A 27833-nucleotide genomic window follows, 5' to 3' on the forward strand; every position below is an offset into this window, starting at 1 on the left:
TTGTCTTTTATAATGGAGACACCATTTGTCTTTTATAATGGAGACACCACTGTAGACACCACTTGTCTTTTATAATGGAGACACCACTGTAGACACCGCTTGTCTTTTGTAAGAAATATGGAATTTATATTTTAAGATTACATTTAGGCTCACTTAATACCTGCTACTATAATTGGTTAATGGTGTTTGGTGCTGGAAAAACTGTACGGAATCTTTATCAAATTATAGAAAGATGTAATGGAGTAGAATACTGTTGGTAACACTGTCTGTTGTAGGTCACATCAGGTAGGATAAATGACGGATGTAATGGAGTAGAATACTGTTGGTAACACTGTCTGTTGTAGATCACATCAGGTAGGATAAATGACGGATGTAATGGAGTAGAATACTGTTGGTAACACTGTCTGTTGTAGGTCACATCAGGTAGGATAAATGGCGGATGTAATGGAGTAGAATACTGTTGGTAACACTGTCTGTTGTAGATCACATCAGGTAGGATAAATGACGGATGTAATGGAGTAGAATACTGTTGGTAACACTGTCTGTTGTAGATCACATCAGGTAGGATAAATGACGGATGTAATGGAGTAGAATACTGTTGGTAACACTGTCTGTTGTAGGTCACATCAGGTAGGGTAAATGACGGGTGTAATGGAGTAGAATACTGTTGGTAACACTGTCTGTTGTAGGTCACATCAGGTAGGATAAATGACGGATGTAATGGAGTAGAATACTGTTGGTAACACTGTCTGTTGTAGATCACATCAGGTAGGATAAATGACGGATGTAATGGAGTAGAATACTGTTGGTAACACTGTCTGTTGTAGATCACATCAGGTAGGATAAATGACGGATGTAATGGAGTAGAATACTGTTGGTAACACTGTCTGTTGTAGATTACATCAGGTAGGATAAATGACGGGTGTAATGGAGTAGAATACTGTTGGTAACACTGTCTGTTGTAGATCACATCAGGTAGGATAAATGACGGATGTAATGGAGTAGAATACTGTTGGTAACACTGTCTGTTGTAGATCACATCAGGTAGGGTAAATGACGGATGTAATGGAGTAGAATACTGTTGGTAACACTGTCTGTTGTAGATCACATCAGGTAGGGTAAATGACGGATGTAATGGAGTAGAATACTGTTGGTAACACTGTCTGTTGTAGATCACATCAGGTAGGATAAATGACGGATGTAATGGAGTAGAATACTGTTGGTAACACTGTCTGTTGTAGGTCACATCAGGTAGGGTAAATGACGGATGTAATGGAGTAGAATACTGTTGGTAACACTGTCTGTTGTAGGTCACATCAGGTAGGATAAATGACGGATGTAATGGAGTAGAATACTGTTGGTAACACTGTCTGTTGTAGATCACATCAGGTAGGATAAATGACGGATGTAATGGAGTAGAATACTGTTGGTAACACTGTCTGTTGTAGATCACATCAGGTAGGATAAATGACGGATGTAATGGAGTAGAATACTGTTGGTAACACTGTCTGTTGTAGATCACATCAGGTAGGGTAAATGACGGATGTAATGGAGTAGAATACTGTTGGTAACACTGTCTGTTGTAGATCACATCAGGTAGGGTAAATGACGGATGTAATGGAGTAGAATACTGTTGGTAACACTGTCTGTTGTAGATCACATCAGGTAGGATAAATGACGGATGTAATGGAGTAGAATACTGTTGGTAACACTGTCTGTTGTAGGTCACATCAGGTAGGGTAAATGACGGATGTAATGGAGTAGAATACTGTTGGTAACACTGTCTGTTGTAGGTCACATCAGGTAGGATAAATGACGGATGTAATGGAGTAGAATACTGTTGGTAACACTGTCTGTTGTAGATCACATCAGGTAGGATAAATGACGGATGTAATGGAGTAGAATACTGTTGGTAACACTGTCTGTTGTAGGTCACATCAGGTAGGGTAAATGACGGATGTAATGGAGTAGAATACTGTTGGTAACACTGTCTGTTGTAGGTCACATCAGGTAGGATAAATGACGGATGTAATGGAGTAGAATACTGTTGGTAACACTGTCTGTTGTAGATCACATCAGGTAGGATAAATGACGGATGTAATGGAGTAGAATACTGTTGGTAACACTGTCTGTTGTAGATCACATCAGGTAGGATAAATGACGGATGTAATGGAGTAGAATACTGTTGGTAACACTGTCTGTTGTAGATCACATCAGGTAGGATAAATGACGGATGTAATGGAGTAGAATACTGTTGGTAACACTGTCTGTTGTAGATCACATCAGGTAGGATAAATGACGGATGTAATGGAGTAGAATACTGTTGGTAACACTGTCTGTTGTAGATCACATCAGGTAGGGTAAATGACGGATGTAATGGAGTAGAATACTGTTGGTAACACTGTCTGTTGTAGATCACATCAGGTAGGATAAATGACGGATGTAATGGAGTAGAATACTGTTGGTAACACTGTCTGTTGTAGATCACATCAGGTAGGATAAATGACGGATGTAATGGAGTAGAATACTGTTGGTAACACTGTCTGTTGTAGGTCACATCAGGTAGGGTAAATGACGGATGTAATGGAATAGAATACTGTTGGTAACACTGTCTGTTGTAGGTCACATCAGGTAGGGAAATGATGGATGTAATGGAGTAGAATACTGTTGGTAACACTGTCTGTTGTAGGTCACATCAGGTAGGATAAATGACGGATGAGGAATCTGTATGAAATTAAAGAAACCAAATGTAATGACGATATATTTTTCTGTGGCCTAAACATCCCTTTACTGTTGTACTATGGGATTTCAACTCACACTGAAGCTGAGCTCACTGGCCCTGGTGTTAAAAAGGGGCGTAACAATGTTTTACATTTTAAAATTGGGTTTGGTGCTTAAAACTGCCCCAAATCATTGTTCATTCATTTGTCCAACCTGAAGAATTGAATAATGTATTTTATTTGTTTTTATCACTGATTATGTTAATGTAACATCATCATCATCATCCTAAGAATAGCTGAAATGTCACTTTAAAGTGTGTTAGTCTGTATTACAGTCTCCCTGGTGCTTCTGGTGCTGGAAAACTCCAGAATGTGTTTTAAGGTGTGTTTTGGTGCTGAAAACTCCAGAATGTGTTTTAAGGTGTGTTTTGGTGCTGAAAACTGCATCAAATGTTGGTTTAATTATGGGTCTAAACCGAGTTATTCCAGAATGTGTTTAAAGTGTGTTTTGGTGGTTCCTGAGGGGGAGGAAGGTTCCTGAGGGGGAGGAAAGATGTTGAAGGGCCAGTTTTCTCAACTCCAGGCTGCCTTGCCCTTTGACACACTCAGCACATACCAGAGGGGATCAGTCTGGGCTGTTGATTACACACACACACACACACAGAAACACGCACACACACACACACACACACACACACACACACACACACACACACACAGAAACACGCACACACACACACACAGGGAGAGAAATGTTAACCCACACCACAGAGGTTTCCAGGGCCCAGGGCTGTGTAAGAAACATTCAAATGAGCAAGCAAGTCAACAGTCCTTCACCACCTCTTAAAACACACCGCAAGGTGTGTGTGTGTGTGTGTGTTTGTTTGTGCTCATAGACAAGCAAATGAGGCCATCAAGGTATTTAACTCCACACAAGGAGGTCAAAACCTGAGGCTGTGTGTTTTAGTGTGTGTGTGAGATTGAGAATGTATGCGTGCTCCGTACACACACACACACACTCCCGCCCTCCTCTTAAGCCCTCTAATTATGTCCTCGATGATTTCCCTGTTTCACCTGGAGCGCATCCTACCCTTGGACAGTGAGAGAGACGGAGGGAGGGAGGAGAGGAGAGGGGGATGGAGGAGAGGAGATGGGGGAGGGAGGAGAGGGGGAGGGAGGGAGGAGAGGGGGATGCAGGAGAGGGAGGAGGAGGAGAGGAGAGGGGGATGGAGGAGAGAGGGAGGGGGATGGATGAGAGGAGAGGGGGAGGGAGGAGAGGAGAGGGGGATGGAGGAGAGGAGAGGGGAATGGAGCAGAGGAGAGGGGAATGGAGCAGAGGAGAGGGGGATGGAGGAGAGGAGGATGGAGGAGAGGAGGGAGGGAGGGATGAGAGGAGAGGGGGATGGAGGAGAGGGGGATTTAGGAGAGGAGAGGAGAGGAGAGGAGAGGAGAGGGGGATGGTGGAGGAGGGAAATTAATTAAAGGAGAAGCACTTTACTGATGTTGATGTTTCAAATGTTGCCAATTAGATGGGATTGTGTTGGTCTCTCTCTCTCTCTTCATCCCTCTCTTTCTCCTCTTGTCTCTCGTCTCTCTTTCTCTCTCTTCATCCCTCTCTTTCTCCTCTCGTCTCTCGTCTCTCTTTCTCTCTCTTCATCCCTCTCTTTCTCCTCTCCTCTCTCCTCTCTCTTTTTCTCTCTCCATCCCTCTGTCTCCCACTGCCTCTCACTCTTTCCTCCCTCTTTCTTTCTTTCTCTTGGGGGAGACTGTCCTTCCACCCAGGCTTGTCTTCAACGCACCACCGCCTCAATGGGCCCGTGTGTGTGTGTGTGTGTGTGTGTGTGTGTGTGTGTGTGTGTGTGTGTGTGTGTGTGTGTGTGTGTGTGTGTGTGTGTGTGTGTGTGTGTGTGTGTGTGTGTGTGTGTGTGTGTGTGTGTGTGTGTGTGTGTGTGTGTGTGTGTGTGTGTGTGTGTGTCAGGGTTGTTGGAGATCATGCAGACGGAGCATATTAACAGAGGTAAGAAACAAAATGGTCCGATCAATGTGTGTGTCCTGGAGATCACACTCTTCTGTATGTTAACGGAGCTTGGAGCCCAGGTCATTAATACACAATGAAGACAGACCAGACTCTGGTTCTAATGAACAGAACCGGTCTCCAGACAGACCAGACTCTGGTTCTAATGAACACAACTGGTGTCCAGACAGACCAGACTCTGGTTCTAATGAACAGAACTGGTGTCCAGACAGACCAGGCTCTGGTTCTAATGAACAGAACCGGTCTCCAGACAGACCAGACTCTGGTTCTAATGAACACAACTGGTGTCCAGACAGACCAGACTCTGGTTCTAATGAACACAACTGGTCTCCAGACAGACCAGATTCAGATTCAAGACCGGTTTCATTGAACAGAACCGGTGTCCAGACAGACCAGACTCTGGTTCTAATGAACTAGTTCCTTTACACCCCAACACACCACAATACCCCTGGTCTGGCTCGCACACGTCTCACACTGTCAGACAGGCCTACACCTTCCAAGGACAGATAACCACGCACACCAACGTACATAAACACACACACCAACGTACATAAACACACACACCAACGTACATAAACACACACACCAACGTACATAAACACGCACACACACCAACGTACATAAACATACACACCAACTTACATAAACACACACACACACCAACGTACATAAACACACACACACACCAACGTACATAAACACACACACACACCAACGTACATAAACACACACACCAACGTACATAAACACACACACCAACGTACATAAACACACACACCAACGTACATAAACACACACACCAACGTACATAAACACACACACCAACGTACATAAACACACACACCAACGTACATAAACATACACACCAACTTACATAAACACACACACCAACGTACATAAACACACACACCAACGTACATAAACACACACACCAACGTACATAAACACACACACCAACGTACATAAACACGCACACCAACTTACATAAACACACACACACACCAACTTACATAAACACACACACACCAACGTACATAAACACGCACACCAACTTACATAAACACACACACCAACGTACATAAACACACACACCAACGTACATAAACACACACACCAACGTACATAAACACACACACCAACGTACATAAACACACACACCAACGTACATAAACATACACACCAACTTACATAAACACACACACCAACGTACATAAACACACACACCAACGTACATAAACACACACACCAACGTACATAAACACACACACCAACGTACATAAACACACACACCAACGTACATAAACACACACACCAACGTACATAAACATACACACCAACTTACATAAACACACACACCAACGTACATAAACATACACACACACCAACGTACATAAACACACACACCAACTTACATAAACACACAAACACACACTTTCATGAGCACACAAATATAAACATGATGACAATCGTAGAAACACATCAAATATTGATATGCAGTGATGTAGTCAAGTCTCTAAACCTCCAGTCCTAGAGTCCCAAGTCTCTAGTGTTCCAGTCCATGTCCTAGAGTCCCAAGTCCCTAGTGTTCCAGTCTATGTCCTAGAGTCCCAAGTCCCGAGTGTTCCAGTCCATGTCCTAGAGTCCCAAGTCCCTAGTGTTCCAGTCCATGTCCTAGAGTCCCAAGTCCCTAGTGTTCCAGTCTATGTCCTAGAGTCCCAAGTCCCGAGTGTTCCAGTCCATGTCCTAGAGTCCCAAGTCCCTAGTGTTCCAGTCCATGTCCTAGAGTCCCAAGTCCCTAGTGTTCCAGTCCATGTCCTAGAGTTCCAAGTCCCTAGTGTTCCAGTCCATGTCCTAGAGTCCCAAGTCCCGAGTGTTCCAGTCCATGTCCTAGAGTCCCAAGTCCCGAGTGTTCCAGTCCATGTCCTAGAGTCCCAAGTCCCGAGTGTTCCAGTCCATGTCCTAGAGTCCCAAGTCCCGAGTGTTCCAGTCCATGTCCTAGAGTCCCAAGTCCCGAGTGTTCCAGTCCATGTCCTAGAGTCCCAAGTCCCTAGTGTTCCAGTCCATGTCCTAGAGTCTCTAGTGTTCCAGTTCATGTCCTAGAGTCTCTAGTGTTCCAGTCCATGTCCTAGAGTCTCTAGTGTTCCAGTTCATGTCCTATAGCCCCAAGTCCCTAGTGTTCCAGTCCATGTCCTAGAGTCCCAAGTCCCTAGTGTTCCAGTCCATGTCCTAGAGTCCCAAGTCCCTAGTGTTCCAGTCCATGTCCTAGAGTCCCAAGTCCCTAGTGTTCCAGTCCATGTCCTAGAGTCCCAAGTCCCTAGTGTTCCAGTCCATGTCCTAGAGTCTCTAGTGTTCCAGTCCATGTCCTATAGTCTCTAGTGTTCCAGTTCATGTCCTAGAGTCTCTAGTGTTCCAGTTCATGTCCTAGAGTCTCTAGTGTTCCAGTTCATGTCCTAGAGTCCCAAGTCCCTAGGGTTCCAGTCAATGTCCTATAGTCTCTAGTGTTCAAGTCCATGTCCTAGAGTCTCTAGTGTTCCAGTCCATGTCCTAGAGTCCCAAGTCCCTAGGGTTCCATTCCATGTCCTATAGTCTCTAGTGTTCCAGTTCATGTCCTATAGTCTCTAGTGTTCCAGTCCAAGTCCCTAGTGTTCCAGTCCATGTCCTAGAGTCTCTAGTGTTCCAGTTCATGTCCTAAAGTCTCTAGTGTTACAGTTCATGTCCTAGAGTCCCAAGTCCCTAGGGTTCCAGTTCAAGTCCCTAGTGTTCCTGTCCAAGTCCCTAGTGTTCCAGTCCAAGTCTGAGTCCTGTATACTGGAGTCCTAAGTCAAGTCACGCGGCCCTTGGTAGGCTAAAAACTACTGTCCAACAATGTTTTAAGCTACTTTTCATGATGTAGAGGCTCGCTGATTTACAGTGTTGCACGTTAGTAGAGCTAGCATAGCTAAAAGAACAATTCCTCTTGCCGCTAAATGGTGGACAAATAGCATCACCTGTTATTTCCAGGATAATGTCACTGCAGGTAGAATTCTGTCAATCACCTGCCACAAAGATCACAGCAGGCAAAGTTCAGCTGGGAACGTTGACATGGTTAAAGGGGAAAAACGTTCAAATTCTGTTAGTGCATAAATTGTAAGCAGTTTGACAAAATGAACCCAATCTACCCATACAATGGAGACGTGATTGTTGAATTTGTGTGAAGTGGCCCGGATCTTGTCAGTTTCCCTATAATCTTAATCAACAACATAGCCAACGTTTAGCTTTTTTAGTATGCGCAACAAGCTGGGCGCAGTGGACCCCGAATGGGTGGAGAGATGAGCAGGTGCAAAACGGTTTGCCACGGTGTACAACTAATGAATACACCCCAGGTTGTTTCATTTGGTTGTAGTTGCTATTCATCCATAGCTCTATTCTTTCCCTCTACCACTAAATGCTGGGCAAATATATATCATCATGAATCTTTCAGCATAATGTCACTGCAGGTATAAATCATTCTCAGTCAATCACCTGCATTCGTATGCCACAAAGACCCACAGCAGGTAAAGTTCTGCTTGGAGATACTGTTCAAATGACCTTTTAGTGCAAAAATTGTATCAATTTGACTAAAATGACCCATTCTCTATGCATACAATGGAACTGATTGTTGAATTTTTGTGAAGTAGTCCGGATACACATTTGTCTTATGTACCTAACCTTATGGTTGACCTGAATGACATCTGTTATATACCTAACCTTATGGTTGACCTGAATGACATCTGTTATATACCTAACCTTATGGTTGACCTGAATGACATCTGTTATATACCTAACCTTATGGTTGACCTGAATGACATCTGTCTGTTATATACCTAACGTTATGGTTGACCTGAATGACATCTGTCTGTTATATACCTAACGTTATGGTTGACCTGAATGACATCTGTCTGTTATATACCTAACGTTATGGTTGACCTGAATGACATCTGTCTGTTATATACCTAACCTGTTATATAGTCTATAATACACTCTTAATGACACCTGTCTGATATGTAGTCTATAATACACTCTTAATGACATCTGTTATGTAGTCTATAATACACTCTTAGTGACCTGTTATATAGTCTATAATACATTCTTAATGGCACCTGTCTGATATGTAGTCTATAATACACTCTTAATGACACCTGTCTGATATGTAGTCTATAATACACTCTTAATGACACCTGTCTGATATATAGTCTATAATACACTCTTAATGACACCTGTCTGATATATAGTCTATAATACACTCTAATGACATCTGTTATATAGTCTATAATACATTCTTAATGACACCTGTCTGATATGTAGTCTATAATACACTCTTAATGACATCTGTTATGTAGTCTATAATACACTCTAATGACATCTGTTATATAGTCTATAATACATTCTTAATGACCTGTTATATAGTCTATAATACACTCTTAATGACATCTGTCTGATATGTAGTCTATAATACACTCTTAATGACACCTGTCTGATATGTAGTCTATAATACACTCTTAATGACATCTGTTATATAGTCTATAATACACTCTTAATGACACCTGTCTGATATGTAGTCTATAATACTCAAGTCTTCCCTCTCTTCTCCAACTGTAAACCCCTTGACAGAGCTATCAGAGCCTCTCTCCTGGCTTTAAACACACACACTGACACACACACACACACACACACACACACACTCACACACACTGACAAGGCTTTGCAGCCCTTTCTGTGTGGGTGGAAATCGTTTCTACACATCTGGCTGACAAGTGTGTTGATTTGGTTAGATACTCCATTGTGAGAGGGGGACTAGCGAACGAGTGCGAGGGAAGATTCCTTTCTTTCTTCGAGCGTTCAGCGTTTAGCCAAGAAGAGAAGCCAACTCGCACGTCTCTTCTCCCTCCTCTCCTCCTCTCCTCTCCTGTTTCTCCCACACAATGGCTGGTGTAGCTGCAGGATCTTTCTCTGTGGTGAAGAGTGGAGGTTTATCTCTCCTCCTCCTCTCCCTGATCCTCTCCTCCTCTCTTACCTCTCTCTCGTCTTGGTTGTCTCGCATCAGGGAAAAGCCTGTTAACTGCAGTGTGTTCCTCTCCTCCCTGTCCCTCTGACTCCTTCTCCTCTCTCTCTCTCTCTTTTTCTCTGTCTCTCCCCTTCTCACTGTCTCTTTCTTTCTCTCTCTCTGTCTCTTTCTCTCTCTATTGCTCAACTCAATTTATCTCTATATCAAACCCTCTATCTATCTGTTGACACAGATGTGTAACCTCTTTGTGTGTGTGTGTGTGTGTGTTTGTGTGTGTGTGTGTGTGTGTGCGCGTGTCAGATGAGCCACAGTCCACACTTAGAGGGAGGAACGGGATGTGGTTCCACACTAGGGGACAGACAGACAGGACGAGGATGGACTGACCCAATGGACAGACAACAGGACCAAGTTCACAGGACAGACAGACAGGACGGAGATGGGCTGACCCAATGGACAGCCAACATGACCTAGTTCACAGGACAGACAGACAGGACGAGGATGGACCGACCCAATGGACAGACATCAGGACCTAGATCACAGGACAGACAGACAGACAGACAGACAGACAGACAGACAGGACGAGGATGGACCGACCCAAAGGACAGCCAACAGGACCTAGTTCACAGGACAGACAGACAGACAGGACGAGGATGGACCGACCCAATGGACAGCCAACAGGACCTAGTTCACAGGACAGACAGACAGACAACAGGGTCTAGCTCACAGGACAGAGAGACAGACAGGATGAGACTGGACAGACAACAGGGTATAGCTCACAGACAGACAGACAGGAGGAGGATGGACCGACCCAATGGACAGACATCAGGGCCTAGCTCACAGAATAGACAGACAGACAGACAGACAGACAGACAGACAGACAGGACGAGGCTGGACAGACCAATGGACAGACATCAGGGCCTAGCTCACAGAATAGACAGACAGACAGACAGACAGACAGGACGAGGCTGGACAGACCAATGGACAGACAACATGGCCTAGCTCACAGGACAGACAGACAGACAGACAGGCAGACAGACAGACAGACAGACAGACAGACATGAGGAGACTGGACAGACAATGGGGCCTAGCTCACAGAACAGACAGACAGACAGGAGGAGGATGGAACGACTAATGGACAGACAACAGGGCCAACGGGGTCTAGCTCACAGGACAGACAGACAGACAGACAGACAGACAGACAGACAGACAGGAGGAGACTGGACAGACAATGGGGCCTAGCTCACAGAACAGACAGACAGACAGGAGGAGGATGGAACGACTAATGGACAGACAACAGGGCCAACGGGGTCTAGCTCACAGAACAGACAGACAGACGGGAGGACGATGGACCGACTAATGGACAGACAACAGGGCGAACGGGGTCTAGCTCCCAGGACAGACAGACTGGCATCATGGTGTGTGTGTCTGCATCTGTCTGCGCGTGTGCGTCTGTATGAGTGTGTGCTTCTGCGTGCGTGCTTGTGTGTGTGCGTCTGTGTGTGTGCGTGCTCACTTTAGTATTTAAGGCATTCTATTTCGTACACATGCATCTACAGTGCCTTCAGAAAGTATTCACACCCCTTGAGTTTGTCAGGATTCGAACAGAAACAGAATGGAGCGAAGAACAAGATCCTAGAGGACAACCTGGTTCAGTCTGGAGATGAAGAACAGGATCCTAGACGACAACCTGGTTCAGTCTGGAGACGAAGCACAGGATCCTAGAGGACAACCTGGTTCAGTGTGGAGATGAAGCATAGGATCCTAGAGGACAACCTGGTTCAGTCTGGAGACGAAGCACAGGATCCTAGAGGACAACCTGGTTCAGTCTGGAGATGAAGCACAGGATCCTAGAGGACAACCTGGTTCAGTGTGGAGATGAAGCACAGGATCCTAGAGGACAACCTGGTTCAGTGTGGAGATGAAGAACAGGATCCTAGAGGACAACCTGGTTCATTCTCGAGATGAAGCACAGGATCCTAGAGGACAACCTGGTTCAGTGTGGAGATGAAGCACAGGATCCTAGAGGACAACCTGGTTCAGTCTGGAGATGAAGCACAGGATCCTAGAGGACAACCTGGTTCAGTGTGGAGATGAAGCACAGGATCCTAGAGGATAACCTGGTTCAGCCTGGAGATGAAGAACAGGATCCTAGAGGACAACCTGGTTCAGTCTGGAGATGAAGCACAGGATCCTAGAGGACAACCTGGTTCAGTGTGGAGATTAAGCACAGGATCCTAGAGGATAACCTGGTTCAGCCTGGAGATGAAGAACAGGATCCTAGAGGACAACCTGGTTCAGTCTGGAGATGAAGCACAGGATCCTAGAGGACAACCTGGTTCAGTCTGGAGATGAAGCACAGGATCCTAGAGGACAACCTGGTTCAGTCTGGAGATGAAGAACAGGATCCTAGAGGACAACCTGGTTCAGTCTGGAGATGAAGAACAGGATCCTAGAGGACAACCTGGTTCAGTCTGGAGATGAAGAGCAGGATCCTAGAGGACAACCTGGTTCAGTCTGCTTTCTACCAGACACTGGGAGATGAAGCACAGGCAAGATCATAGAGGACAACCTGGTTCAGTCTGCTTTCTACCAGACACTGGGAGATGAAGCACAGGCAATATCCTAGAGGACAACCTGGTTCAGTCTGCTTTCTACCAGACACTGGGAGTTGAAGCACAGGCAAGATCCTAGAGGACAACCTGGTTCAGTCTGCTTTCTACCAGACACTGAGAGATGAATTCACTTTTCAGCAAGACAATAATCTCTTCTACAAAGTATTGACTCAGGGGTGTGAATACATATGTAAATGAGATATTTCTGTATTTAATTTTCAATCAATTTGCAAAAAAATCTAAAAACATGTTTTCACTTTGTCATTATGGGGTACTGTGTGTAGGTGAAAAATAAAATCTATTTCATCCATTTTAAATTCAGCCTGTAACACAACAAAAATGTGGACTAGGTACCTTTCTGAAGGCAGGTACGTGTCTCAACGCTGTCATTGTCTCAGGACGTGTGTTGGAACATGTGGTGTTGGAACATGTGGTGGTGGGACATGTGTTGTTGGGACATGTGGTGGTGGGACATGTGTTGTTGGGACATGTGTTGTTGGGACATGTGTTGTTGAGACGTGTTGGTGGGACATGTGGTGGTGGGACATGTGGTGGTGGGACATGTCTTGTTGGGACATGTGTTGTTGGGACATGTGTTGGTGGGACATGTGGTGGTGGGACATGTGTTGTTGAGACGTGTTGGTGGGACATGTGTTGTTGAGACGTGTTGTTGGGACATGTGTTGTTGAGACGTGTTGGTGGGACATGTGTTGTTGAGACGTGTTGGTGGGACATGTGGTGGTGGGACATGTGTTGTTGAGACGTGTTGGTGGGACATGTGGGGGTGGGACATGTGGGGGTGGGACATGTGTTGTTGGGACATGTGTTGCTGGGACATGTGTTGGTGGGACATGTGTTGGTGGGACATGTGTTGGTGGGACATGTGGTAGTGGGACATGTGGTGGTGGGACATGTGTTGTTGGGACATGTGGGGGTGGGACATGTGTTGTTGGGACATGTGTTGGTGGGACGTGTTGTTGGGACATGTGTTGTTGAGACGTGTTGGTGGGACATGTAGTGGGGGTGGGACATGTAGTGGTGGGACATTATTTACACTACTGGTCAAAAGTTTTAGAACACCTACTCATTCCAAGGTTTTTCTTAATTTTTACTATTTTCTACATTGTATATTAATAGTGAAGACATCAAAACTATGAAATAACACATATGGAATCATGTAGTAACCAAACAAGTGTTAAACAAATCTAAATATATTTTAGATTTGAGATTCTTCAAATAGCCACCCTTTGCCTTGATGACAGCTTTGCACACTCTTCACATTCTCTCAACCAGCTTCACCTGGAATGCTTTTCCAACAGTAGTGAAGGAGTTCCTACATATATGCTGAGCACTTGTTGGCTGCTTTTTCTTAAGTCTGCGGTCCGACTCATACCAAACCATCTCAATTTGGTTGAGGTCGGGGGATTGTGGAGGCCAGGTCATCTGATGCAGCACTCCATCACTCTCCTTCTTGGTCAAATAGGCCTTACATAGCCAGGAGGTGTGTTCTGGGTCATTGTCCTGTTGAAAAACAAATGATAGTCCCACTATGCGTAGCCATGCTGGTTAAGTGTGCCTTGAATTCTAAATAAATCACAGACATTGTCACCAGCCAAGCACCCCAACACCATAACACCACCTCCTCCATGCTTCACGGTGGGAAATACACATGTGGAGATCATCCGTTCACCCACACCGCATCTCACAAAGACACGGCGGTTGGAACCAAAAATCTCCAATTTGGACTCATCAAACCAAAGGACAAATTTCCACCAGTCTAATGTCCATTGCTCGTGTTTCTTGGCCCAAGCAAGTCTCTTCTTCTTATTGGTGTTTTTTAGTAGTGATTTCTTTGCAGCAATTCGACCATGAAGGCCTGATTCACACAGTCTCCTCTGAACAGTTGATGTTGAGATTTCTGTTATTTGAACTCTGTGAAGCATTTATTTGGGCTGCAATTTCTGAGGTGCAGTTAACTCTAATGAACGTATCCTCTGCAGCAGAGGTGACTCTGGGTCTTCCATTCCTGTGTCGGTCCTCGGGGGAGCCAGGTTCATCATAGTGCTTGATGGTTTTTGCGACAGCCCTTGAAGAAACTTTCAAAGTTCTTGAAATATCCTGTATTGACTGACCTTCATGTCTTAAAGTAATGACAGACTGTTGTTTCTCTTTGCTTATTTGAGCTGTTCTTGCCATAATATGGACTTGGTCTTTTACCAAATATGGCTATCTTCTGTATACCCCCCCTACCTTGTCACATCACAACTGACTGGCTCAAATGCATTAAGAAGGAAAGAAGTTCCACAAATGTACTTTTAACAAGGCACACCTGCTAATTGAAATGCATTCCAGGTGACTACCTCATGGAGCTGGTTGAGAGAATGCCAAGAGTGTGCAAAGCTGTCATCAAGGCAAAGGGTGGCTATTTGAAGAATCTCAAATATATTTTGATTTGTTTAACATTGTTTTGGTTACTACATGATGCTGTATGTGTTATTTCATAGTTTTGATGTCTTCACTATTATTCTACAACGTAGAAAATATAGAAAATGAAGAAAAACCCTTGAATGAGTAGGTGTTCTAAACCTTTTGACCAGTAGTGTATGTCATTTAGATGACCCTTTTATCCAAAACGACTTAGTCACGCATTCTTACATCTTCTGTGTACTAGTGACATGTTAAATGTCAAACCCATCTGGAGTCTGTCTGCCTAATGCTTTTTAACAGTCCATCACTAAGTCTGTAGTGGACCGGAGACATTCCATCACTAAGTCTGTAGTGGACCGGAGACATTGAGACAGTCCATCACTAAGTCTGTAGTGGACCGGAGACATTCCATCACTAAGTCTGTAGTGGACCGGAGACAGTCCATCACTAAGTCTGTAGTGGACCGGAGACATTGAGACAGTCCATCACTAAGTCTGTAGTGGACCGGAGACAGTCCATCACTAAGTCTGTAGTGGACCGGAGACATTGAGACAGTCCATCACTAAGTCTGTAGTGGACCGGAGACATTGAGACAGTCCATCACTAAGTCTGTAGTGGACTGGAGACATTGAGACAGTCCATCTCTAAGTCTGTAGTGGACTGGAGACATTGAGACAGTCCATCACTAAGTCTGTAGTGGACCAGAGACATCCATCACTAAGTCTGTAGTGGACAGTCCATCACTAAGTCTGTAGTGGACCGGAGACATTGAGACAGTCCATCACTAAGTCTGTAGTGGACCGGAGACATTGAGACAGTCCATCACTAAGTCTGTAGTGGACCGGAGACATTGAGACAGTCCATCACTAAGTCTGTAGTGGACCAGAGACATTGAGACAGTCCATCACTAAGTCTGTAGTGGACCGGAGACATTGAGACAGTCTATCACTAAGTCTGTAGTGAACCGGAGACATTGAGACAGTCCATCACTAAGTCTGTAGTGGACCGGAGACATTGAGACAGTCCATCACTAAGTCTGTAGTGGACCGGAGACATTCCATCACTAAGTCTGTAGTGGACCGGAGACAGTCCATCACTAAGTCTGTAGTGGACCGGAGACATTGAGACAGTCCATCACTAAGTCTGTAGTGGACCGGAGACATTGAGACAGTCCATCACTAAGTCTGTAGTGGACCGGAGACATTGTGACAGTCCATCACTAAGTCTGTAGTGGACCGGAGACATTGAGACAGTCCATCACTAAGTCTGTAGTGGACCGGAGACATTGAGACAGTCCATCACTAAGTCTGTAGTGGACCGGAGACATTGAGACAGTCCATCACTAAGTCTGTAGTGGACCGGAGACATTGAGACAGTCTATCACTAAGACTGTAGTGGACCGGAGACATTGAGACAGTCCATCACTAAGTCTGTAGTGGACCGGAGACATTAAAAAGACACATTAAAGCCCCATTTTGCCTCTCAAACCGCTCCATCTCCGGTCTCTAGAGCAGAGGCATCATCTCTGTGTTTAGGAACAGCACACTCACAAACATGAAAGACTCAATGAAACGGTTTGACTAAAGGAGAGGAGGAGAGGGGAAGGAAGAGGAGAGGGGAAGGAAGAGGGTCATGATTATAGTTCACCCCAACTAACATATTGAGTATTTATGTGAATTTGAATATTAGATTAAAATCGCAGGAAAAAAACACTTTTATCCCTTATAGGCTTTTCATGGCTGTTTGACTGTATCACTCATGACTCTGTCGTTTCCCCTCCTCCTCATTCTCCTATTCTCTCATTTCCTCTCCTCTTGTGAGAGAGAGAGAAAGAGTGAGAGAGAGCAAGAGAAAGAGAGTGAGAGTGAGAGAGAGAGAGAGAGAGCAAGAGAGACAGGGATGGACTGACATAAGCTCTTTTTAAAACAGAAAGAAGTAAAGAAGGTCAGGGTGATTAGGCAGTGGTCTATTCCCAGGTTCTCCCCTGGTTCTCCCCTGGTCTATTCCCAGGTTCTCCCCTGGTTCTCCCCTGGTCTATTCCCAGGTTCTCCCCTGGTCTATTCCCAGGTTCTACCCAGGTTCTCCCCTGGTCTATTCCCAGGTTCTCCCCTGGTCTATTCCCAGGTTCTACCCTGGACTATACCCAGGTTCTCCCCTGGACTATTCCCAGGTTCTACCCTGGTCCTCCCCTGGTCTATTCCCAGGTTCTCCCCTGGACTATACCCAGGTTCTCCCCTGGACTATTCCCAGGTTCTCCCCTGGTCTATTCCCAGGTTCTCCCCTGGTCCTCCCCTGGTCTATACCCAGGTTCTCCCCTGGTCTATTCCCAGGTTCTCCCCTGGTCTATTCCCAGGTTCTCCCCTGGTCTATTCCCAGGTTCTCCCCTGGTCTATACCCAGGTTCTCCTCTGGTCTATTCCCAGGTTCTCCCCTGGTCTATTCCCAGGTACTCCCCTGGTCTATTCCCAGGTTCTCCTCTGGTCTATTCCCAGGTTCTCCTCTGGTCTATTCCCAGGTTCTCCTCTGGTCTATTCCCAGGTTCTCCCCTGGTCTATTCCCAGGTTCTCCCCTGGTCTATTCCCAGGTTCTCCCCTGGTCTATACCCAGGTTCTCCTCTGGTCTATACCCAGGTTCTCCTCTGGTCTATTCCCAGGTTCTCCTCTGGTCTATTCCCAGGTTCTCCCCTGGTCTATTCCCAGGTTCTCCCCTGGTCTATACCCAGGTTCTCCCCTGGTCTATTCCCAGGTTCTCCCCTGGTCTATTCCCAGGTTCTCCCCTGGTCTATACCCAGGTTCTCCCCTGGTCTATTCCCAGGTTCTCCCCTGGTCTATACTCAGGTTCTCCCCTGGTCTATTCCCAGGTTCTCCCCTGGTCTATACCCAGGTTCTCCCCTGGTCTATTCCCAGGTTCTCCTCTGGTCTACTCCCAGGTTCTCCTCTGGTCTATTCCCAGGTTCTCCCCTGGTCTATACCCAGGTTCTCCCCTGGTCTATTCCCAGGTTCTCCCCTGGTCTATACCCAGGTTCTCCCCTGGTCTATTCCCAGGTTCTCCCCTGGTCTATACCCAGGTTCTCCCCTGGTCTATTCCCAGGTTCTCCCCTGGTCTATTCCCAGGTTCTCCCCTGGTCTATACCCAGGTTCTCCCCTGGTCTATTCCCAGGTTCTACCCTGGACTATACCCAGGTTCTCCCCTGGTCTATTCCCAGGTTCTCCTCTGGTCTATTCCCAGGTTCTCCTCTGGTCTATTCCCAGGTTCTCCCCTGGTCTATTCCCAGGTTCTCCCCTGGTCTATTCCCAGGTTCTCCTCTGGTCTATTCCCAGGTTCTCCCCTGGTCTATTCCCAGGTTCTCCCCTGGTCTATTCCCAGGTTCTCCCCTGGTCTATTCCCAGGTTCTCCTCTGGTCTATTCCCAGGTTCTCCTCTGGTCTATTCCCAGGTTCTCCCCTGGTCTATTCCCAGGTTCTCCCCTGGTCTATTCCCAGGTTCTCCCCTGGACTATACCCAGGTTCTCCCCTGGACTATACCCAGGTTCTCCTCTGGTCTATTCCAGGTTCTCCCCTGGTCTATACCCAGGTTCTCCCCTGGTCTATTCCCAGGTTCTCCCCTGGTCTATACCCAGGTTCTCCCCTGGACTATACCCAGGTTCTCCCCTGGTCTATTCCCAGGTTCTCCCCTGGACTATACCCAGGTTCTCCCCTGGTCTATTCCCAGGTTCTCCCCTGGACTATACCCAGGTTCTCCCCTGGTCTATTCCCAGGTTCTCCCCTGGTCTATTCCCAGGTTCTCCCCTGGACTATACCCAGGTTCTCCCCTGGTCTATACCCAGGTTCTCCCCTGGTCTATTCCCAGGTTCTCCCCTGGACTATACCCAGGTTCTCCCCTGGTCTATTCCCAGGTTCTCCCCTGGACTATACCCAGGTTCTCCCCTGGTCTATTCCCAGGTTCTCCCCTGGTCTATTCCCAGGTTCTCACCTGGACTATACCCAGGTTCTCCCCTGGTCTATTCCCAGGTTCTCCCCTGGTCTATTCCCAGGTTCTCCCCTGGTCTATTCCCAGGTTCTCCCCTGGACTATACCCAGGTTCTCCCCTGGTCTATTCCCAGGTTCTCCCCTGGTCTATTCCCAGGTTCTCCCCTGGACTATACCCAGGTTCTCCCCTGGTCTATTCCCAGGTTCTCCCCTGGACTATACCCAGGTTCTCCCCTGGTCTATTCCCAGGTTCTCCCCTGGTCTATTCCCAGGTTCTCCCCTGGTCTATTCCCAGGTTCTCCCCTGGACTATACCCAGGTTCTCCCCTGGTCTATTCCCAGGTTCTCCCCTGGTCTATACCCAGGTTCTCCCCTGGTCTATTCCCAGGTTCTCCCCTGGTCTATTCCCAGGTTCTCCCCTGGTCTATTCCCAGGTTCTCCCCTGGACTATACCCAGGTTCTCCCCTGGTCTATTCCCAGGTTCTCCCCTGGTCTATTCCCAGGTTCTCCCCTGGTCTATACCCAGGTTCTACCCTGGTTCTCCCCTGGTCTATTCCCAGGTTCTACCCTGGTCTATTCCCAGGTTCTCCCCTGTTCTATTCCCAGGTTCTCCCCTGGTCTATTCCCAGGTTCTCCCCTGGTCTATACCCAGGTTCTACCCTGGTTCTCCCCTGGTCTATTCCCAGGTTCTCCCCTGGTCTATTCCCAGGTTCTCCCCTGTTCTATTCCCAGGTTCTCCCCTGGTCTATACCCAGGTTCTACCCTGGTTCTCCCCTGGTCTATTCCCAGGTTCTACCCTGGTCCTCCCCTGGTCTATTCCCAGGTTCTCCCCTGGTCTATTCCCAGGTTCTCCCCTGGTCTATTCCCAGGTTCTCCCCTGGACTATACCCAGGTTCTCCCCTGGTCTATTCCCAGGTTCTCCCCTGGTCTATTCCCAGGTTCTCCCCTGGTCTATTCCCAGGTTCTCCCCTGGACTATACCCAGGTTCTCCCCTGGTCTATTCCCAGGTTCTCCCCTGGTCTATTCCCAGGTTCTCCCCTGGTCTATACCCAGGTTCTACCCTGGTTCTCCCCTGGTCTATTCCCAGGTTCTACCCTGGTCCTCCCCTGGTCTATTCCCAGGTTCTCCCCTGGTCTATACCCAGGTTCTCCCCTGGTCTATTCCCAGGTTCTCCCCTGGTCTATTTCCAGGTTCTCCCCTGGTCTATTCCCAGGTTCTCCCCTGGTCTATACCCAGGTTATCCCCTGGTCTATACCCAGGTTCCCCTCTGGTCTATACCCAGGTTCTCCCCTGGTCTATACCCACGTTCTCCTCTGGTCTATACCCAGGTTCTCCTCTGGTCTATACCCAGGTTCTCACCTGGTTTATACCCAGGTTCTCCTCTGGTCTATACCCAGGTTCTACCCTGGTCTATACCCAGGTTCTCCTCTGGTCTATTCCCAGGTTCTACCCTGGTCTATTCCCAGGTTCTCCCCTGGTCTATTCCCAGGTACTCCCCTGGTCTATTCCCAGGTTCTCCCCTGGTCTATACCCAGGTTATCCCCTGGTCTATACCCAGGTTCCCCTCTGGTCTATACCCAGGTTCTCCCCTGGTCTATACCCACGTTCTCCTCTGGTCTATACCCAGGTTCTCCTGTGGTCTATACCCAGGTTCTCCCCTGGTTTATACCCAGGTTCTCCTCTGGTCTATACCCAGGTTCTACCCTGGTCTATACCCAGGTTCTCCTCTGGTCTATTCCCAGGTTCTCCCCTGGTCTATACCCACGTTCTCCTCTGGTCTATACCCAGGTTCTACCCTGGACTATACCCAGGTCCTCCCCTGGACAGCTGACACTGCCTAAGACACACAGATCAAGATACCTCCCCAAACATCATAACTACAGAGAGAGGAGAGAAGAGGCCATCCATTTCCATCATAACTACAGAGGAGAGAAGAGGCCATCCATTTCCATCATAACTACAGAGAGAGGAGAGAAGAGGCCATCCATTTCCATCATAACTACAGAGAGAGGAGAGAAGAGGCCATCCATTTCCATCATAACTACAGAGAGAGGAGAGAATAGGCCATCCATTTCCATCATAACTACGGAGAGAGGAGAGAAGAGGCCATCCATTTCCATCATAACTACAGAGAGAGGAGAGAAGAGGCCATCCATTTCCATCATAACTACAGAGAGAGGAGAGAAGAGGCCATCCATTTCCATCATAACTACAGAGAGAGGAGAGAAGAGGCCATCCATTTCCATCATAACTACAGAGAGAGGAGAGAAGAGGCCATCCATTTCCATCATAACTACAGAGAGAGGAGAGAAGAGGCCATCCATTTCCATCATAACTACAGAGAGAGGAGAGAAGAGGCCATCCATTTCCATCATAACTACAGAGAGAGGAGAGAAGAGGCCATCCATTTCCATCATAACTACAGAGAGAGGAGAGAAGAGGCCATCCATTTCCATCATAACTACAGAGAGAGGAGAGAAGAGGTCATCCATTTCCATCATAACTACAGAGAGAGGAGAGAAGAGGCCATCCATTTCCATCATAACTACAGAGAGAGGAGAGAAGAGGCCATCCATTTCCATCATAACTACAGAGAGAGGAGAGAAGAGGCCATCCATTTCCATCATAACTACAGAGAGAGGAGAGAAGAGGCCATCCATTTCCATCATAACTACAGAGAGAGGAGAGAAGAGGCCATCCATTTCCATCATAACTACAGAGAGAGGAGAGAAGAGGCCATCCATTTCCATCATAACTACAGAGAGAAGGTAGAAGAGGCCATCCATTTCCATCATAACTACAGAGAGAGGAGAGAAGAGGCCATTAATTTCCATCATAACTACAGAGAGAGGAGAGAAGAGGCCATCCATTTCCATCATAACTACAGAGAGAGGAGAGAAGAGGCCATCCATTTCCATCATAACTACAGAGAGAGGAGAGAAGAGGCCATCCATTTCCATCATAACTACAGAGAGAGGAGAGAAGAGGCCATCCATTTCCATCATAACTACAGAGAGAGGAGAGAAGAGGCCATCCATTTCCATCATAACTACAGAGAGAGGAGAGAAGAGGCCATCCATTTCCATCATAACTACAGAGAGAGGAGAGAAGAGGCCATCCATTTCCATCATAACTACAGAGAGAGGAGAGAAGAGGCCATCCATTTCCATCATAACTACAGAGAGAGGAGAGAAGAGGTCATCCATTTCCATCATAACTACAGAGAGAGGAGAGAAGAGGCCATCCATTTCCATCATAACTACAGAGAGAGGAGAGAAGAGGCCATCCATTTCCATCATAACTACAGAGAGAGGAGAGAAGAGGCCATCCATTTCCATCATAACTACAGAGAGAGGAGAGAAGAGGTCATCCATTTCCATCATAACTACAGAGAGAGGAGAGAAGAGGCCATCCATTTCCATCATAACTACAGAGAGAGGAGAGAAAAGGCCATCCATTTCCATCATAACTACAGAGAGAGGAGAGAAGAGGTCATCCATTTCCATCATAACTACAGAGAGAGGAGAGAAGAGGCCATCCATTTCCATCATAACTACAGAGAGAGGAGAGAAGAGACCATCCATTTCCCTCATAACTACAGAGAGAGGAGAGAAGAGGCCATCCATTTCCACCATAACTACAGAGAGAGGAGAGAAGAGGTCATCCATTTCCATCATAACTACAGAGAGAGGAGAGAAGAGGCCATCCATTTCCATCATAACTACAGAGAGAGGAGAGAAGAGGCCATCCATTTCCATCATAACTACAGAGAGAGGAGAGAAGAGGTCATCCATTTCCATCATAACTACAGAGAGAGGAGAGAAGAGGTCATCCATTTCCATCATAACTACAGAGAGAGGAGAGAAGAGGCCATCCATTTCCATCATAACTACAGAGAGAGGAGAGAAGAGGCCATCCATTTACATCATAACTACAGAGAGAGGAGAGAAGAGGCCATCCATTTCCATCATAACTACAGAGAGAGGAGAGAAGAGGCCATCCATTTCCATCATAACTACAGAGAGAGGAGAGAAGAGGCCATCCATTTCCATCATAACTACAGAGAGAGGAGAGAAGAGGTCATCCATTTCCATCATAACTACAGAGAGAGGAGAGAAGAGGTCATCCATTTCCCCTCTTCTCTTTTGCCTTTTCTGTTTTACATTCTTTTTTTCTCTCAATTTGTACGTTTTTATTGAAACCATGGTAATCTGGTCTCAGATGAAGTTTCATTGTTTGTTATGTGGAGCCAATGACAGCTTAGTGAGATGGGGATGGGGGGGGGCATTATTCCTCCCGTTTGGCTTGGCGAGAAGAGATGGAGACGAGAAACAATGACGGTTTGGGGAGGAGAGAGAGAGAGAGGAGTAAGAGACGGAAATCTGGGAAGGGGACCAACGTTCCTCTATCTGACTAATGTTGAAAAGAGGAAGTAGCACATCGTCTCCCCTATCTCTCTGTTTCTACTGTCTTTGGGAATTGGCTGGCGTTTCTATTTAGCTGGAAGGCAAGCCTAGTGTAGTGGATTAAATAGCATAGAAGTTGCCCCCTTAACCGCTGATACTGGGTCAGATGTGTTTTAGTCCCTGTAATGTCACAGTCTGGTTTAACCAGGAAATCCAGTTCCAGGTTCAGATTGAATAGACCCCTCTGTCTATCTGGGATCTATGAGTAGAGATGGAGGCACACAGCCCAGCCCTGAAGGCTTGTAGTGTCAGCTACGGCTGTGGCCTAAAAATCATATCTAAACTTATGGGCAATTCATGATATACAGTATATCTCCATGTTTTAAAAATGTTTTATCTAAATAAGCTTTGTTGCACAATTAAAGGTCAAATGCAAACAATCAGCAATAACCTAATGAATTCAGAGCTTGTTAAATTATATCTAGGCTGAATATAAGCCTTCCACAACCATACTATATACAGTGGGGAGAACAAGTATTTGATACACTGCCGATTCTGCAGGTTTTCCTACTTACAAAGCATGTAGAGGTCTGTAATTTTTTATCATATGTACACTTCAACTGTGAGAGACGGAATCTAAAACAAAAATCCAGAAAATCACATTGTATGATTTTTAAGTAATTAATTAGCATTTTATTGCATGACATAAGTATTTGATACATCAGAAAAGCAGAACTTAATATTTGGTACAGAAACCTTTGTTTGCAATTACAGAGATCATACATTTCCTGTAGTTCTTGACCAGGTTTGCACACACTGCAGCAGGGATTTTGGCTCACTCCTCCATACAGACCTTCTCCAGATCCTTCAGGTTTCGGGGCTGTCGCTGGGCAATACGGACTTTCAGCTCCCTCCAAAGATTTTCTATTGGGTTCAGGTCTGGAGACTGGCTAGGCCACTCCAGGACCTTGAGATGCTTCTTACGGAGCCACTCCTTAGTTGCCCAGGCTGTGTGTTTCGGGTCGTTGTCATGCTGGAAGACCCAGCCACGACCCATCTTCAATGCTTTTACTGAGGGAAGGAGGTTGTTGGCCAAGATCTCGCGATACATGGCCCCATCCATCCTCTCCTCAATACGGTGCAGTCGTGCTGTCCCCTTTGCAGAAAAGCATCCCCAAAGAATGATGTTTCCACCTCCATGCTTCACGGTTGGGATGGTGTTCTTGGGGTTTGTACTCATCCTTCTTTTTCCTCCAAACACAGCGAATGGAGTTTAGACCAAAAAGCTCTATTTTTGTCTCTTCAGACCACATGACCTTCTCCCATTCTTCCTCTGGATCATCCAGATGGTCATTGGCAAACTTCAGAAGGGCCTGGACATGTGCTGGCTTGAGCAGGGGTACATTGCGTGCGCTGCAGGATTTTAATCCATGACGGCGTAGTGTGTTACTAATGGTTTTCTTTGAGACTGTGGTCCCAGCTGTCTTCAGGTCATTGACAGGTCCTGCCGTGTAGTTCTGGGCTGATCCCTCACCTTCCTCATGATCATTGATGCCCCACGAGGTGAGATTTTGCATGGAGCCCCAGACCATTTTCTAATAATTGCGCCAACAGTTGTTGCCTTCTCACCAAGCTGCTTGCCTATTGTCCTGTAGCCCATCCCAGCCTTGTGCAGGTCTACAATTTTATCCCTGATGTCCTTACACCATCTCTGGTCTTGGCCATTGTGGAAAGGTTGGAGTCTGTTTGATTGAGTGTGTGGACAGGTGTCTTTTATGCAGGTAACGAGTTCAAACAGGTGCAGTTAATATAGGTAATGAGTGGAGAACTGGAGGGCTTCTTAAAGAAAAACTAACAGGTCTATGAGAGCCGGAATTCTTACTGGTTGGTAGGTGATCAAATACTTATGTCATGCAATAAAATGTAAATTAATTACTTAAAAATCATACAATGTGATTTTCTGGATTTTTGTTTTAGATTCCGTCTCTCACAGTTGAAGTGTACCTATGATAAAAATTACAGACCTCTACATGCTTTGTAAGTAGGAAAACCTGCAAAATCGGCAGTGTATCAAATACTTGTTCTCCCCACTGTACCTTGGCCATCCAGTATGGTTACTTACTATGAGCAGATACCTTGGCCATCCAGGATGGTTACTTACTACGAGCAGATACCTTGGCCATCTGCTGGATCCTGTAGATCTCTGTAGATTCAACCACTTCACTGCTGGATCCTGTAGATCTCTGTACATTCTGATTGTCTCTCTTGTGATTGGTTAATCAGCAGAGCAGGACCGACCAACAGGAGCTGGCCACTGGAGGAGAGAAACACCGGGACCCTGAGCACTGATCAGGCATGACCATGGAGACAAAACAGGTGTGTGTGTGTGTGTGTGTATGTGTGTGTGTGTGTGTGTGCGTGTGTGTGTGTGCGTGCGTGCACACAGTGCTGTTAAAAAGTATTTGCCCCCTTCCTGATTTCTTATTTTTTTACACATTTGTCACAATTAAATGTTTCAGATCATCAAACAAATGTTAATATTACACAAAGATAACCCAAGTAAACACAAAATGCAGTTAAGTGATGATTTTATTTATTAAGGGAAAAAAACTATCCAAATCTTCATGGACCTATGTGAAAAAGTAATTGCCCCCTTAACCTAATAACTGGTTGTGCCAACCTCAGCAGCAACAACTGCAATTAAGCGTTTGTGATAACTGGCCATGAGTCTCACATCACTGTGGAGGAATTTTGGCCCACTCTTCTTTGCAGAATTGTTTTAATTCAGCCACATTGGAGGGTTTTCGAGCATGAACCGCCTTTTTAAGGTCACGCCACATCATCTCAATCGGATTCAAGTCCGGACTTTGACTAGGCCACTCCAAAACCTTAATTTTGTTTTTATTTAAGCCATTCAGAGGTGGACTTGCTGGTGTGTTTTGGATCATTGTCCTGCTGCAGAACCCAAGTGCACTTCAGCTTGAGGTGACTAATGGATGGCCGGACATTCTCCTTCAGGATTTTTTGGTAGAGAGCAGAATTTATGGTTCCATCAATCACAGCAAGTCGTCCAGATCCTGAAGTAGCAAAGCAGCCCCAAACCATCACACTACCACCACCATGTTTGACTGTTGGCATGATGTTCTTTTTCTGAAATGCTGTGTTACTTTAACGCCAGATGTAATGGGACGCACACCTTCCAAAAAGTTCAACTTTTGTCTCATCAGTCCACAGAATATTTCCCCAAAAAGTCTTGGGGATCATCAAGATGTTTTTTTGCCAAAAGTGAGATGAGCCTTTGTTATTTTTGGTCAGCAGTGGCTTTCACCTTGGAACTCTGCCATGGATGCCATTTTGCCCAGTCTCTTTCTTATGGTTGAGTCATGAACACTGATCTTAACTAAGGCAAGTGAGGCCTGCAGTTCTTTAGATGTTGTTGTGGGTTCTTTTGTGACCTCTTGGATGAGTCGTCACTGCGCTCTCGGGTAATTTTGGTAGGCCGGCCACTCCTGGGAAGGTTCACCACTGTTCCAAATTTTCTCCATTTGTGGATAATGTCTCTCACCGTGGTTCGCTGGAGTCCCAAAGCTTTAGAAATGGCTTTGTAACCCTTTCCAGACTGATAGATGTCAATTACTTTGTTTCTCATCTGTTCCTGAATTTCTTTGGATCGCGGCATGATGTCTTGCTTTTTGAGATATTTTGGCCTACTTCACTTTGTCAGACAGGTTCTATTTAACTTCTTATGGGCAGGTGGGATAGTAGCGTCCCACCTGGCCAACATCCGGTGAAATTGCAGAGCGCGAATTTCAAATTACAGAAATATAAATATTTAACATTCATGAAAATACAAGTATTATACATCAAAATAAAGATTAACTTCTTGTTAATCCAGCCGCTGTGTCAGATTTCAAAAAGGCTTTACGGCGAAAGCACACCATGCGATTATCTGAGGACAGCGCCCCGCATACAAAAACATGAAGAAAAAAAAATCAACCAGGCATGTGCGACACGAAAGTCAGAAATAGCGATATAATAAATGCCTTACCTTCGAAGATCTTCTTCTGTTGGCACTCCAAAAGGTCCCAGTTACATCAAAAATGTTTGATAAAGTCCTTCCTTTTATCCATAAAAACTCAGTTTAGCTGGCGCACTTAATTCAATAATCTACCGGTTTCCCTCCTTCAAAATGCATACAAAATGAATCCCAGTGAATAAACGAATAATGAATAAATGATCAATTTTAAGACGGAGAATAGTATGTTCATTACCGGAGATAAATAACAAAACGCACTTTCACCCACGCGCATGGAAACACTACAGCCAGAATGGGAGCGACTTAGAAAAACCACAACTTCTAGCTCGTTTTTCAAAAAAAAACAGCCTGAAACTCTTTCTAAAGACTGTTGACATCTAGTGGAAGCCCTAGGAACTGCAATCTGGGAGGACTTCACCTCATAATAAACATGAAAGCCATTGGAAACAGTGGAAGGCTGAACATTATTTTATTTTTTATGGTTCTTCCTCTGGGTTTCGCCTGCCACATCAGTTCTGTTATACTCACAGACATCATTTTATATCCAAATCTACCAATTATATGCATATCCTAGCTTCTGGGCCTGGGTAACAGGCAGTTTACTCTGGG

At 45.9% G+C, this 27833-nt stretch overlaps 1 protein-coding gene across 1 annotated transcript in view; it reads left to right on the forward strand.

Moving 5' to 3' along the window:
• LOC139413429 (WD repeat containing planar cell polarity effector) overlaps window positions 1-25564 on the forward strand; it is a 170229-nt gene extending 144665 nt beyond the window's left edge. Inside the window, exon 16 of the mRNA XM_071160802.1 lies at window positions 25472-25564. Within this exon, the coding sequence (XP_071016903.1) occupies window positions 25472-25530 (59 nt within the window). The 3' untranslated portion in view covers window positions 25531-25564. The remainder of the gene's footprint in view (window positions 1-25471) is intronic.
• Window positions 25565-27833: the final 2269 nt, after the last annotated feature.

Source organism: Oncorhynchus clarkii, chromosome 1 (assembly GCF_045791955.1).
Source record: "Oncorhynchus clarkii lewisi isolate Uvic-CL-2024 chromosome 1, UVic_Ocla_1.0, whole genome shotgun sequence".
NCBI classification, from domain to species: domain Eukaryota; kingdom Metazoa; phylum Chordata; class Actinopteri; order Salmoniformes; family Salmonidae; genus Oncorhynchus; species Oncorhynchus clarkii.